Genomic DNA, 15,731 nt, shown 5'->3' on the forward strand with positions numbered 1-15,731 from the left:
AACTGACACAACAGCAAAATGCACTGACATGGAACGCCTTCCTGGACCACATTCACAGCCCAACAGATTTCTTTTGCTGGGTTCCAATTATTCGCCTGTGAATGTGGTCCCGGAAGGTGTTCCATGTCAGTGCATCCGCAGTGCATTTTACTGTTGTGTCAGTTGGACAACTGCTTGGTTACTGACATGTGTTTAGAGTAGAGTTTTGCAGTAATCCTGTGTGCAATTTTTGTTCATGTACAGGCGAATAATTGGAACCCAGCAAAAGAAATCTGTTGGGCTGTGAATGTGGTCCAGGAAGGTGTTCCATGTCAGTGCATTTTGCTGTTGTGTCAGTTGGACAACTGTTTGGTTACTGGCCAGTGTTAAGAGTAGAGTATTGAAGTAATCCTGTGTACAATTTTTGTTCATTTTTATGGAGAGGATTTTAAGTTTCTTTTTGAGGCCAGTTTATATTCAACATGTGATGTAAATTTAAATATTTGACACGCATTTAACATATAATTTTACACAAATGTTGATGTTTTACGTATTGTGTATTACAAGTAGGCCCCACTCTCCAGACATTTTGATTTGCAGTACACAAGACAAATAAACAAAAACACTAACAAAAATAAGACATCAAGACTCAAATTTTAAATTGCATCCCTCTTTTCTTTTAATTTACAACGGTTGATCAATTAGTTTCATTTGTATGAAAATATGTAAAAACATAACAACAATAACAACAACACAGCTTTTATGTGTCGTTTTACATTATATACTTAAATATCTACATGACCTAACTTTAACGTAGGTCATAGTTATGCACTTTTAGGGTATAAGTGGAGCAAAAATAAGCTACCCAAATTAAGGGTATATAATTAGTGACTTGTAAACAGTAAACACATACACAGAGACACCAAGCTCTATATTAGGGTCGCCATTTTGCTCTTCTTACATAGAACAATTGGTATCTACTACTGAAATCAACGGGATATTCCAGTTGAAATCCATACACCCCAAAGAAAAACATGACCTTATAATATCCAACAAAGGGGGTGTAGATTTCAAATGGAGTCACCCATTCAGTTAACTCTATTTTAAATTCACACTACCTGTATGTCTTTCATGGCGGTATGGATTTCAACTGGAATATCCTAAATGCAAAAGAAATGCAGACATTTATATTTGATCATATTTGCTGAAAACTTTCACTATTAGGGGAACCTTTTATTCACAAAATATCTGTAGCAAATCAACAACATAAAGTCTGCAAGTAACTTCGCCTTGAATACGGTTCCAGCTCGTAGTGTTTTTTACAAATTACATGAACAAAAAGCACACTAAAAGATATAACTATCAAGAGGCTATACTTAGAAGGAAAATGAGACAGAGCCTTAGATAGGTTTAGTTCAAACCCGGCTCGCTGTCAAGTTATGAAAAGCATTGAAAAAAGGGGGGAGAATAGAAAAGTTCACCAAGACTGCTATCACCGTTGTATTATGTTGCTTGCTATAGCAAATCTACATCAAAGCATGTGAGAAATACCATTAAGGGATCTAAAATGAGCGTTTATTGCGTTTCGACAGTATTTTTTGTGGGACATGAGAGCACCTCAGACCTATCGAATTGCATTCTGAATACGAAGCATGTCTTTCTGATATCAAATAATTTTCATTTTTGAAAATTACAATATAATACAAATTTTATGACAAATTATAAAAATTTGATATTTTTCAAATTTTTGATATATAACAGTCCTCGAAGTAAATTATATAAATCTAATGATATATTCTTAAAGTGTATGTAGCAGGAAGGAAAAATAGACGGTCAATTGAAAATTTTGACCTTTCATATTGAAGATATGGATTTTTCCCAAAAAGACCTAATTTTTTTTTTGGTGTTTTGGGGAAAAAATCCATCTCTTCAATACGAAAGGTCAAAATTTTCAATTGATCGTCGGCTTTTCATCCCACCTACATACACTTTAAGTATAAATCATCAGATTTATAAAGTTTACTTCAAGTACTGTTAAATATCAAAAATATCAATTTTAATGATTTGCCATAAAATGTGTATTAAATTGCGAATTTCAAAAATCAAAATTATTTGATATCAGAATGACATTCTTCGTATTCAGAATGCAATTCGATATGTCTGATGTGCTCTAATGTCCCAAAATAAATACTGTCCAAACGTTCATACCCCAGCCCTTAATGGTGTTATAACATAATAGCATGAATGCTATACCATTATTTATAGCAAAGTAACATACTAAATCATAGCCAATATAAATTAACTTTTATGCAACTTTAATTACACTTACAAGTATTATTTGTCTTGTTTTCCTTAGTGTTGTATAGGCCAACACTATACATTAACAAAAATAGCGCTAACATTAGCCTTTTCGAAGCATGGCGTACACGATAGGAGGGCAGTATTCAATATGGGTAAAACCCGCAAAAATTCAAAAGCCTTTACCCATTTCGTGCACCGCCAACCTATTGTGTACGCCATACCTATTTCGAAGCATGACGTACACAATATAGGAGGGCAGTATTCAATATGGGTAAACCCGCCAAATTCAAACGCCTTTACCCATTTCGTGCAGCGCCATCCTATTGTGTCCGCCATACCTATAAAAAGGCTAATTATAGGCTAATGTCTTCATTTATAAGGACAGTAAAGCGGCCGGCTAAAGCCATTTTCAAACTTCTTAAAATATGAAAATATTGTTTCAAAATGGACCACGTTATTCAAATGAAAACAAAAATACTAATAACTGTAGCCATAATACTATAAGTGCAACCAAGTGTATTGTCAGTATCCATTTTGCTGACCATAATAGTGATATAAAGATCACTCGTATTAGAAGACGCCTTAGAAGACGCCGTAAGAAAATAAGCCTTAGGCCCTACTGCGTAGATTATAGAAGTACCAAGAAAATATTTCAGAAGCATCAATTACTTTTCCAACATAAAATGCTAAAATAAAAAAATAAATACAAATTGTAATACCTACTAATAATTATTGCGTGGTTTAGTAGTGCACAGTCTTAAGTCTGGATGTTTTCAGCATTTTCACATCCAAATTATCCTCAAATTGGACACGATGGTTTCTTTTATTAAATTTATCATGTCGTATTGAAAACAAAATCCTTGACGTGTGTCGTCATCAAAACATTTCAGCCAATAAAAGGAAAATATTGTAATTATAGATGCGACATTCGGTATTCCATTACCTTGTACCGAATCTTGTTTAGTAACCACCCCATCAATACTAATTGCATATTGAGTATACCATAACATAAGCATAAATTTCACTTACTTTTGTGTTAATGCCACAAATGGTTGTTATAACTAAAACTAAACAATTATTAACAAAAATACTTGAGTTTGAATGAGAAGTGCTAGTTTCTACCCAGGCTTTCTAAAACACTTGTTTCTTGACAGTATATTGCACCAACACCCAGAAATGCGAAACTAAAACGACTAACAATACCATGACAATAGATGCATAACAGTATAATGAGCCTAAGCATGGTTAAGTGCATGGTTGTTATTCCTTAGTGAACGAAATTGCATATTAATTGAAGTAAATTATAAGAATTTATGTCTTAGATTACAGCAGCTTTATGGCTGTAAGCTTAACATTTTTATAACTTTTCGTTAGTACATTTTCATCAATACATTCCTTTATAACCATTTGGTTGGAAGGATGGTATCATCTGTACAAAATATATACATCTTGCACTGTTTGTCTGCAGCACGGTTTAGTAGAGTAGTTGCATATGTAAGTGACAAAACATTGCCATCATTTTTAAATTAATCAATTCGGAAAATTTGTTTAATAGGCTAGTCAGTTGTTCCTTTCTCCATTAATATGTGTGAAATAAAACATCTTTTGCTATTTTTCAGCAAACTAAACTATAAAATGAATACAGAGTCAGAGATCAAACCGAGGAAGAATTTATTATTATCGTACTGGTTTCAAACGGTAGAAAGAATTAAACATTTTTCTGAAGGATGCGTAAATTGCAGTACAAGAAACAACCGTGTCACGCGGATGAGTGGAAAACGAATGTCTGTGCGTGACACTGCAATATCTAATACTCTCTGCATTGAATCTTTTTGAACATTTTTTATTTCTTAGTTCAGTAGATGATCAGTACGTGACAATATCTTGATGGTTTGACATAAGTATTTTTAATTTTATACAAATAAATCACCTATTCATTGTGTTGTTTGTGGTTTACATAACATTTGTTACCATATAGGACTCATCAATATCACTTTATAATGAAAACATGGTCGATGTATAAAACAAGAACAAAAATTCACATTTATAAGCAACAGTTTTTGTACATATAAATTATCTACATTTTATAATACATGAAGGAACACTACACAACGTATACCATGGTAAATATAGTGGCTTGTTTCATCACAAATTCTCTTTAACATCTTGTTACAATTATGGCTATACTAGTTTGTGGTCATTTGTTCATGGGCAAAATGAAGGGGCAAATCTGAACATTTATGTATTTCATACGGTTTTGGTGGAAAATAACAAAATGAAAAAATGTGAATTTGGGATGGCTCTCATTAATGTACATTTAAATAATATTTACATAATGACAAAGGCAACTTTTGCCCTCTTTTTAAAAGAATTGTTCTCATGAAATACTTAATGCAGAGGTAGTGACTGTTTTTGAACTCTTTATTAACCCCATTGGCTCTACAGCCTTACAGTGCCCCTATTGGTTAATCATGATATAATCGTCCAAACAACCAATCAAAATGGAGCTTTTAGATCTCTTATAGCAATTTAAAGCTTAATCTCTTCAGCTCTACTGACCATTCTTAACATATCTCTGATTGGCTCAATACATGATATAGCCATCTTTGTAACCAATCAAAATAGTTTTAGAGGCCGATAATTAGACCGGTAGTGCTAATGGGGTTAATTAGGTACTAATGGACCCCATCCAAGTTTTTGTTCAGCAGATTTGTTGCTTTCCATATTTTCTCCACCGGAAGATGTTCTCAAATCGAGTGCATTGGGCGACCTGACATTTGAACTTTGACCGTGCTGCTGCTGCTGCTGCTGTTGATGTAGATGTTGCTGCATAGTATCTTGTGTAACTGCCATTGGATGATTCATCCCTCCAACATGTCCTATCGATGTCGCACTACACGACTGTTGCTGTTGATGTTGTTGTGGCTGATGCGTTTGTTGGTGTCCTGAAGGCGACACTGAGATGAGGTTTCTTGCATGGGCGGTATGGATTGCAATCGGTGTGACACTCTGGTGTGGTACGTTGGGTTCTGGTTTGGCTGGGAGTTCGAAGAGAATAGGAGGAGCCCGGATGTTACTATTTAAGCCTTTATGGGCATGCTCTATCTGTGGCACACAAGGAAGGAATATGGAGAAGAATGAAACTAAAAAGTAGAAATGTTGGCGCAAAAACAAACTGCATGCATGGTTGAATGGTGAATAGAACCCACAATCAGAGAGATGTGGACAAAATAGCGTCACCTAATGGGCGGGGAAGGGCTGATGCACACGCACATGGCCATGGTGTACAAAGATAAAATAAAAAAACACAGTGAACCGTGAAGAATAATACATGCAAAAGATTCTATCAAACACTTTCCATCAATTCAACATGAGGGGACGTCACGTATTTGAATGGATGTCCAAGTAAGGATTAAGTTCAAATAAAGAAATGTATTGGTCCACTAAAACAGGTTAGGTTATTGATTAAATACTAGTAAATCCCTTCCTGTACTTGTACATCACAAAATATAAATGCATCACGCAGTTCCCCTAATTCTGGAAAATATGATATAGTCTGATCGTGGCAACATCCCGCAAGGGTTGTATAAGACCGATTTCATCAATTACGAATGTATCATCAACATAACGCTACATAATTGCATTCCAAACTACGTATACTTCCAATAATTGGTTAAGGAACATAGGATAACTGGGAAGACACCAACAATAAACATGCATGCAGTTTAAAATTGAATATATTAGTACTTGTCTGTTTGAGAGTGTTAGTAGAACTAAATGAGTTAATAAAGATTGCACAGCAAGCAGATGAATGCTATATACTACTTCACAGCTATTTACTCTATACTATACAGCAGTGAGACATATTATAACAGCTAGCTTATGGAAATAATGAAACAGAAAGAACCAATTGAAATGCCAATGAATTACTTATTTTTATGTTGAAAGAAACTCGATGAGTTTGAATTTTACCGTTTATCTAACACCTTTGATATATTAAATTTAATTTGGATGCAAAAAAAATCCCTTCAGAGGGTGAAAAACGAGCAATTCAAAATGTATCTCAAGCTTCGTCATCTACTCATGCTTTTAGACTACACATTTAGGCTTGTAAAGTTGACTTCGAGAAAATTGTGTGAGTGTATTTAAAAAATAAAGTTAGTCCATGCAATGTATTCTATCATAGATAATCTATGATTCTATAAATCATGACTTCTCCATGACTTGTTAAATTTATCTTTTGATTGGTTCCAACTTCCTAACAATAATGGCAGTAGGGCTTTTATTATCAAGTTAAATTCCAAAGTTTATGTATGACTAATGTTAATTATTTGTTCACTTTCTATGTCAATCTAGCCAAAGTAGTTAAAAAATCCCATAATTAAAAATTTAGAAAAGCATTTTTATATTTAATTGCATAGCAGCAAACTATTCTTGTTAAGGTTATTTCTAAACAGCACAGCATCAGCGTTTTTAAATTTAAAAAAATACTTACTCAATATACCTTGAGGCTGTGCGGACGTGAAGCGTTGCCAGTCGTTATAATGTGCACTGGGAACTGAGGAAAATTGGTTGTACTGCATTGATGAAAACTGTGATGTGTATTCGCCTAAAGAGAAAATAAATAAAGCAATATTTCATGAATGAAAACACATTCATTATGTGAGCTTGATTTTTCTTTCAATCAAGCTTATAAAGATAATACAGTATTTTAAAAGAATTGTTTATGTACCAGTAGATTATGAGCCCAATTTCGTATTACCATAAATGTGAAGTCGAGCAGATGTTACTTTTATGCTCCCAAAATATTTTACCCATCAGGAGTACTTCCACTAAAGTTGCAGTCATTTGCGTTGTTCCTGTTGCATCTATAAGGCTAGACACGCACGCATAGGAAGTATACCTTGTGACTTCCTAGAGCAACTTGAGCAACCAATTCGACTGTAGCTCAGGCAAAAGCACTCCAGATGAGTTAAATATGTTGGTGGCGTAAAAGTAATGTTTGCTCTTTTTCAAATTTCAAAGCTTAAATCTAATACTAAATTGAAAGCTTACCTTCTCTGGGTGTGTGTGCATGTGTATATGACCCACTGGTTCCATGTGGTAATACAAGGGGAGGTACTAGACTGGTCATCGAACCTGAAGAATAACTTGTAGCCTGACTTGATGCTGGGTAACCTGGTGGTAGTGAGTTCAACTCCCTATTCTGACCTGCTGTGTAAAGCAAAGAGAATATTACAGCATTAATGTAAATTATACAACATGCACATAGCTGAACTAGTTTGAAAAGTAGACTTTCATTTGGTAAAAGTTTGAATCATTTGGTTTGTCAATATAATCCATCTATAGCTATATTACCATACATTAATAAAAATGCAATCAACCGTAAGAAATTGATCAATCATTAATATCAAATTATACATGTGTCTTTAACCCCTGTACTTTATGAGCCATAGTATATTAACCCAGACTTACATCATGTAGACTATGTGCACATTTCAAAGATGTTAATACCATCAATAGTAAATTAATATTAACCAATGAGGCATGGTAATATAAATTCATGTTCCATTAAATTAGCAATATATTAATTCTAGTAACACACTTTATGAACTTTTACGCTATTTTGAATGCTAAGTTTCACAGGTAGAATGTTTAATTACTGCTAATTAGTGGTATGTTAACTATGACTACTCACTTGAATATTGCGGGAAACCAGTTGCTGTTGTTGCTAGCTGCGTTGGTATAGAGTTGTAACCCGCTGGTTGAAGGACAGTGAGACTAGCGCTGCTAGATGCTGGTGCGACTCCTGTTTGGGTCTTTAAACTTGTGCCACTATTTACGAGACTTGAATGTGTACCTAAAATGTAAAAATGGGTATAATCATTATTAATCATAAGTGATAGGTATCACACCCACATAAGATGGTTGTATAGATTATGCAGGTATGGTGTGATGAGATTGCAACATCTTCAATATTGATCATATTGATATAAATTCTTAGAATTTATGAGCTATTAAGACTCCACCCAGTAACTAGTATGTCAGTTTTAATCGTCTAACCGTACTATAGGTCTATTAAAAAAGGCCAAAGTTTGGAATTTATCCCAAAATAATCCTAATCATTGCAAAGTTATGTCAAGTGGTGCATTGCAAAATTTATAGTGCAAAATGCTGTTTTCAAAGAAACATAAGTGTTTTCCGGATTTTGAACGATTGGGCTGACTATATAGTATTGTTTATTTGTTTGTTTCTTTTGATTAATGGTTACCAACAGTTATCGTAATCAATATAGCTGTACATTTTGCCATGAAAATACCTCGTCCTTAGACGTACCTGTTTGATAAGCTGAGGAAACTGTTTGATTATGCCCTTCATTAAACTGTGGAGGTTTGACGTCTGAGTGCAGTGCTGGTGTACCGTGCGTACCGTTCCCTATGTGGCTCAGTGCATGATAATCCGTAATCTGAAATCAATCAAAAAGAAAACAATATTAAAATTTATAGACACAAAATTTCCTCACTTTGTCAAATTATAATATTGTTTACTTTACACCCCCTCCCCAGTTTCCCGAATGCGAGGCTAAATATACCACAAACAAAGGGACATTGGGAATAAACAATGCTCCTGTTCAAGCCATGTTTTAAGTTCTAAATCACATATTTTACCGAGAATTGGGGTTTTTTTTTGTCCAGAGCAGCAACATCATCATTAATATATTTTGACAAGTGGGACATCAAAAGTGTCAAATTCCACAATGGTAATAATATATCTTTTGTTATTATTATAATCATCATTATTATCCCAAAGAACATGTAAACTATTTCATATTTGAATATAAACCCAAGCACTTAAACCATCGTGTCCATGGATTCGGATTGCATCACGCAGAGAGTATCAAAAGAGAGTTTAGTTTTGGCATCAAAACAGATTTGATTATGGTACATTGCACTATTTCAAAAGTTCATCCATCCCACTTAGACTGCTTAATGAAAAAAAAAATATACATGAGGAAGATCACATCTTGGACAATAGTTTAATAACGTCGATGACACGTGGGCTTAATATTGGCTTAACATCTTATGATTAGGCCACAGGATAACCTTTAAAATAGGCAGTTTTCAATGTGATCTTCATGTGGGATTTTACTTATTTTCTGCAGATTGGTTTTATTGTTCTCTATACATAATTCATAAATATGATGGACAGGAGATTGGCATGGTTATTAGTCATCTTTATTTTGTGTAATTTTCAAACTTTACCAAATTTTACCAATTACGGTAACGAATTCAAGTTGGCACTGAAGTTGTTTGATATAGGCCTACCGTAAAACTTCGTTAATAAGCATATCCCTATTTAATAACGAGTTGCTCGGACAAGAACAATTTTTATGGCAGTGATATAACGAGGGGTTCATGCAACAAGGTCCCATCTGCAATAGCTGCCCTATGGACATTTGACAATTTCTGTGCACATCTAACACATGGCAGCTATTGCAGAAGAAGACTTCTTGCATCAACCATTCGGTATAAAGAACCTTTGAATCTCTTCATACCTGATGGTGTCTGCCGTCGTGGTTCTCCATCGCCGTTTTGCCTGTCATATCATCTCGTATGAATACATCGGGGTAATGTGACCTATCAAACGCCTTTTCCATAGCTTCTATTTGATGCGGTGAGAAGGCGGTTCGGTTTGTGCGCATCATCTTCCGTGCCTCATCCTCTCCCATGGTTTTGATCTGGTCTAGTCTACCATCACCATCTGAAACGAGATAATTCAATACAGGATTCTGATGAGAAAGTTAAGTTTGCACGAAAGTGAAGCCAGACACCAAAAAGCCTGGGCCAAACAGGCACATCACCCAGAAGTCGAACATACAAACATATTGATCCAAATTAAGGCTATCGTGACCAACTTAAAGGAGGGGTTGTGATACGTAACGCATTTTGAGCATCCCCACAACAAGTATTTTCATCAAACACTGTCAAAAATCAAAATATAAAGACCAAAATTAAAATCCGTACGCAGACCAATCAAGACAACCTAAATATTCAGTAAACTTGGGAGTCGCGTATTTCTAGACACATACCACTTAAACTTTATAGGGTAATGATCTATCATCTAATGACAGTTGCGAAAAGCTATAAATAGTGAAAACAATTATTTTGCTTCTGGTTTTATAAGCCATTGTAAATTACTTAAGATATTACTGAACAAGATAAATAAACAAAACAACAATCTTCCACCTTCACATTCTATTATAATTATGGAATAGATCTAATTATTCTGGTCGTATGCAAAAGAGCAATCACTCAAATCTTAAGTCTAAAATTTCCATTCCATCTCAGCTAGAATGTGAAAATTGCCCAAACCTTGTTATGACTGAATACAATGAAACGAGAACCAGTAAACCAAAATTAGGGTTTGTTTTCGTTGCCAGTGAGGAGGGAATGTTCATTAACGTTTTGGCGCCGGTCTGTTCAACAATTTATACCCGAGCCTAGACATGCAGTTGAGAAACGTAATAAAACTATTGAATTTCAGGCAGTCATAACATGCCAAAATCTGCGCCATTTTTGTCAAGACATTTTCAGAACAATTTGTAACCGATAATTCGTGCCACCACCCAAGGATTTCTGTATTCCATCTGATACTATCAATACGAAACAAAACAAAATCTTAGCTGAAAATCTACTCGTTATTTTAACCAATCGTCAAAAATCTGACCACACTTATGCCTTTAATACAGCCCCGATAGATGAATTCAATGATACTGATACGTAATTTAAAACACATCTTGCTAAGGCCCATCAAATTGTCAGCCATGTTTCGCTTGGCTCGCGTCAACAATTAAACTAGGCCGACTTCTTGACCTATTCGTTCAAAAAGACCTTTGGCGTAAACATAACCAGTCCGTTCCGTGTGTATCTTTCTATATGAAACAATTCATCTGGACATTTTGGTAAAATTTAAATTAATATGCTATTGATGTCAAAATGACATTGAAACATTCTAAACGGGACATCAAATCATCGTGAGAACCGTTGAATATGATCCACCAATGTAATGTTCAAATCCAAACAAATCGAGTATGACTGTATCGTATGCAAGACCCCAGGTAAAAACATCAACTTCAGATCACCCAGCGCGGTTGCGCACTTGCTATCAAGCATCTAAGGTATCTCTTATCAGCTAGATTCGATAACATCTCCAAGAAGACAGAATGAGCTATTATAGTTCCAACACAAATTTGATATTTTATTTACAAGGAAAATTACACCATCATAGGAGACCATTTATGTGCTACAGGGCTCTGTAGTCTTGTTTTATTTTCTATATAGTGAAGCTTTTGTTTTCATATCGCCAATTTGACGTCAAAATAAGATGTTAACATTTATATTGTGTCTGTGCGTTTGAACGAGATGAACGAAGTTCCTATAGATAATATAGAGACCTTGAACAATACATTCTAAAATTCCGAGCCATTCTAAATTTGGGTCATTCTACATAATTATGTTTGACACGTATGTTTGACCAAAAATGATGTCAAAATCATAGAATTACGTATAGCTTGCAAATCCTCTATTTCCAACCAAATCGCAGGGAGTGTACTTAACAAGGATGAACCTGATTATCTTTCTGACCAAAAACACACAAGGCTTAATTCTGCGGAAGAATTTAAACGCCGAGGATTTGGTGGGTTAAATCGATTTCTTGAGTAAATCACAGTTCAAGATTTCAGTCTCATCCCTCGCAGTCAATGGTATTATGGTTCGTTAAAATAGACATAAGAATTCATGACGATGATTAAACTAAGATTAGACTAATCCGCATGATCCATACGTCTATAGTATAAGATGATACGGAAATTCTACTTAACATACATGTAAAGATTTAATTCACTCTTTTGTATTTCATTATGTTTTCATTGTATTGGGCTTCTAAAACCCTTGAAGACGTCCTGATTTGGTCGCAGATTTGTTGAAAAGAAAGAATATAATGACTCGTGAGAAAGTTATATTTCATGAATGAAAATGATATTTTGATGAAATATCCTAACCGGATTTCCATCTCATATATTCCAGATCTCCTGATTTTGAGATCGATAAATGGACCCAGCCCCTACTTGCTTGTGAATGTTTATCACACAGCGTAAAACAGATGCCTCAGATATTTCACGCGGTAAAACATTCAACATTAAATTATAAGCTTCCTTTTCCGGTAATATATATTTGCATTAAGTAATAATGTCGAACTTGTAACGTTCTAGATTTCCCCTTTTTTTGTCAAGTCTGCAATGCAAGCTTTCCTGATCCACCAGTTGTGTGACTACAAAAGACTTTGCCTTCACCTCACTAGGGATGATTTCGCTGTGAAACGATATACCTGAAGCAAAATTTACTACGAAATTGCATCCGTCTCCTACCCCCGTGAGACGGAATCGACACGACTTCGCATAAACGTCAAACGACGGTTTCTTGATTGGCTTGCTACCTTCCATCAACTCTTTTCGAGGTATTATGTGCATAAACAAATTCAGAAATAATTAAAGAAAACACTACATTGATTTTCCCAAATAATTTGACACCTTTTTTTAAAGAACAAAAAGTGAGATTAAATTGACATAAATGTGCTAGTATAAATTCACAATAGCATCTTGTATCGTGCTGTATTTATACCGAATGTGATTGCATTCATATTGTGCATTAATTGTGTTAATGACACAAGCTGCGAGTATTTCTTGTTTGTTTGTTTGTTTGTTTTAGTGTTTGTTTGTTTGCTTCTAACAATTGTCAGTATGATAGTAGGCTATTTCTTTTCTTCTCAATTGATATTATACTGAATTATTATCCAGCAAACAAGATATTTTTCTTATACTATATACATGTATATAATGTTGAACACCAAACATTCATTATGTTATGCTTTATTATATTATTTTTTTACGACTCGCAAATCCGATAAGACTTTCTATTTAAACCATATTCAATTTATAACAATTACTTCAAGGTAGCTTGAAAAAAAGGTCGCCAAATACAAGAATCGCCGCACAATCGACATAAAAATAGTACTTTCACCTTTGGCGTGGAGATTTACATTGTTGCATTGATACATTTTTACTTCTTCATATTAATGCACGCCTCGTTAAGTCGCCAGTTTCTAGCCAACAAAAAAACAAACAGTTTCAGCATCGCATCCTCGATACCAGACTGACAGTCTAAACACTATAGCAAGTTAAATAATTATTTCTTCCAACATTTTTTTGACAATAATGGTGTTTATGAATCCCAGAAGCAATTTTCAAAGATTGCTTTATAAAAATGACGATATACCAAGAGTCAGTCATGCTGAAACACCTTCAGTACTATTAATGCACTCTCTGGCGTCTCTGCGCCGGGAGAAACGAAATCCACTAAAGAGAATTTCTATATTTCTAACTCGCTGTAATACTACCTTTGGGAGCGCACCCTCAAATGATCTTTGCCGAATAATGACTTTCCTCTGTGGTAAATTTTGTCGATTTGTCTATGCAGATGAAGGAGATGATGATGATGATGATTAACTTAGAATTTATGCTATGGGTATCATGCGTTGTTGTAATGATGAACCCAAAATGACACACGAAAGTATTGCTAGTTAGAAGTCACTCAGGGGGTAATCTTGCGTGCCATGTTTCGATCATTTGTTCTTTTCACCATGTTATGACTTGATTGCATATACTATGAAAATTAACCATAAAACAGTAGTATATTTCCCCAAATACTGATTAAAATTCAAATGTGATAAACTTTAAGTATAATTCAAGTCTATTGTTTAAGTTTCAAATCAAAAAATAAAACTCCTCTCTAGATAAGTTTCTATACGCCCGCGCTTACGCTAATAAAAGGAGATCCCGAATATGGAAAATCAACTTTATGTCCAAATGTATGTACCACGTATGGACGGCGGCGCAGCGCATGGACCAGTTAAATGTACCGTTCTGTAAGATAAAACGGGATTAGCTCCCCAGTCGGGATGTGCCCCCAATTTGGGGGTTAGGAACAAATTTTGTTTTAACTAATTCTGCTTGGTTAACAAATTGCTATTGCACAAAAAATTTGCTGTTTTTCAGTGCATTTTTTTATTTGCCCTAAAAAGTAGTCGGCGCTTATATAATGTAGGCCTATAGGGTCGAGTATAGCCGACGGTTTCGCCGGCTGCCGGGGCTTTTGGCCATTACTGACTTTTATGCCTGAAACCTTTTTTCCTTTACACATTTTAGAGGAAACCATAGACTATAGAAACATGGGCACTGTTTTCACGACATCGTGATGATCTGACGTGACAGAGGTCGTTAAACATCAGCAGTGCCTGAGGACATTTAAAATGATGTTCAAACTTAGGCACTATCTCACGTCTGACAGCCATGGTAGTATTTTTTTTAAACTAAAAACCGGCACAATGGTGTGTTTGACTTGATGTATGTCGCATAAAATTAGAGAAAACCCCACTATAGATGTAGACACTGATATAGTTCCTGTCAGGACCCTATACATGTATGTATTGGCTAAGATGGGGACAGCCTGTATATCATGCACACAAAATCTTATCCCTTTGGGAGCAGGTTAAATTGGCTAAATGGACCACCCCGTACTATACTGACACTGGTAAAATAAATGGACATAGGATAACACGCGTCACGATCTATCCGCTGTCATCAGCGCGGGACTACAAGCACGGCACGCCATGCGTCTACATCATGTCGTACGTATATGGTCGAATCCAACGAAAAGTGTACACGGCATGTTCAGGGCCATAACTTAAAAGTATTAATCAATTGGCATTCGTTTTTGTATTGTGTTTATTCGCCTTGATCATACGCTTCGCGCCATATATAATAAGACCCCTTCTGTGAAAAACTTAGACACAGAGACCCCAAAACCTGCTATTTTTACCCATTTTTTTCAAAATATTTCTTAATGTATTTTTAAAAACATCTAAATCAGTTATGAAAAGAAGTCATTGGATTGAATCTAAATTGATTTCCTGAAAGGTGTGTATTCAAAGATTGCCTGTTCAATTGTTCACATATTTGTACATAATTATGAATTTTTTGTGATAATTTTTTGAGTGGTACTTTTTTACATTACCTACGAATACAATTTTTCATAGCACTAGATATATCTTTAAAAAATGGAAATCACTAATAAATGCGCAATTGATACAAGCTTCGATATGTCCAATACTGAAATGCATTGCATTCGGACATCTTTATTATTGTGTTTAGCTGCCGAAATTCTAAATGGCACAAAGGTAGGTTTGGTAAAAAATATGCATTACCTCCGAATACATGTTAAAAGCTGTGCCATTTCCACAAAGTGAGAAAATAGTAAACAATAGTTAAGCAATAGGTGCAGAATAATACACTCTTTATTTCTACCAAGTTTCAATAACCTGCGTTTAAATATTTC

At 34.9% G+C, this 15,731-nt stretch overlaps 1 protein-coding gene across 6 annotated transcripts in view; it reads right to left on the bottom strand.

Moving 5' to 3' along the window:
- Positions 1 to 2,197: 2,197 nt before the first annotated feature.
- LOC140158941 (paired box protein Pax-5-like) overlaps positions 2,198 to 15,731 on the bottom strand; it is a 158,920-nt gene continuing 145,386 nt past the window's right edge. For 4 of the 6 annotated variants that reach the window (XM_072182229.1, XM_072182226.1, XM_072182230.1 and 1 more), the window contains exons 5-10: positions 9,836 to 10,041; positions 8,617 to 8,746; positions 7,979 to 8,140; positions 7,336 to 7,494; positions 6,776 to 6,889; positions 2,198 to 5,318 (exon numbers count right to left, since the gene is read on the bottom strand). In XM_072182229.1, coding sequence (XP_072038330.1) covers positions 4,945 to 5,318; positions 6,776 to 6,889; positions 7,336 to 7,494; positions 7,979 to 8,140; positions 8,617 to 8,746; positions 9,836 to 10,041 — 1,145 coding nt within the window. In that variant the 3' untranslated portion in view covers positions 2,198 to 4,944. Of the gene's footprint in view, positions 5,386 to 6,775; positions 6,890 to 7,335; positions 7,495 to 7,978; positions 8,141 to 8,616; positions 8,747 to 9,835; positions 10,042 to 15,731 lie in introns of all 6 variants that reach the window. The other 2 variants (XM_072182228.1, XM_072182232.1) reach the window with 2 other exon arrangements.

This window comes from Amphiura filiformis, chromosome 8 (assembly GCF_039555335.1).
Source record: "Amphiura filiformis chromosome 8, Afil_fr2py, whole genome shotgun sequence".
In the NCBI taxonomy this organism is placed as follows: domain Eukaryota; kingdom Metazoa; phylum Echinodermata; class Ophiuroidea; order Amphilepidida; family Amphiuridae; genus Amphiura; species Amphiura filiformis.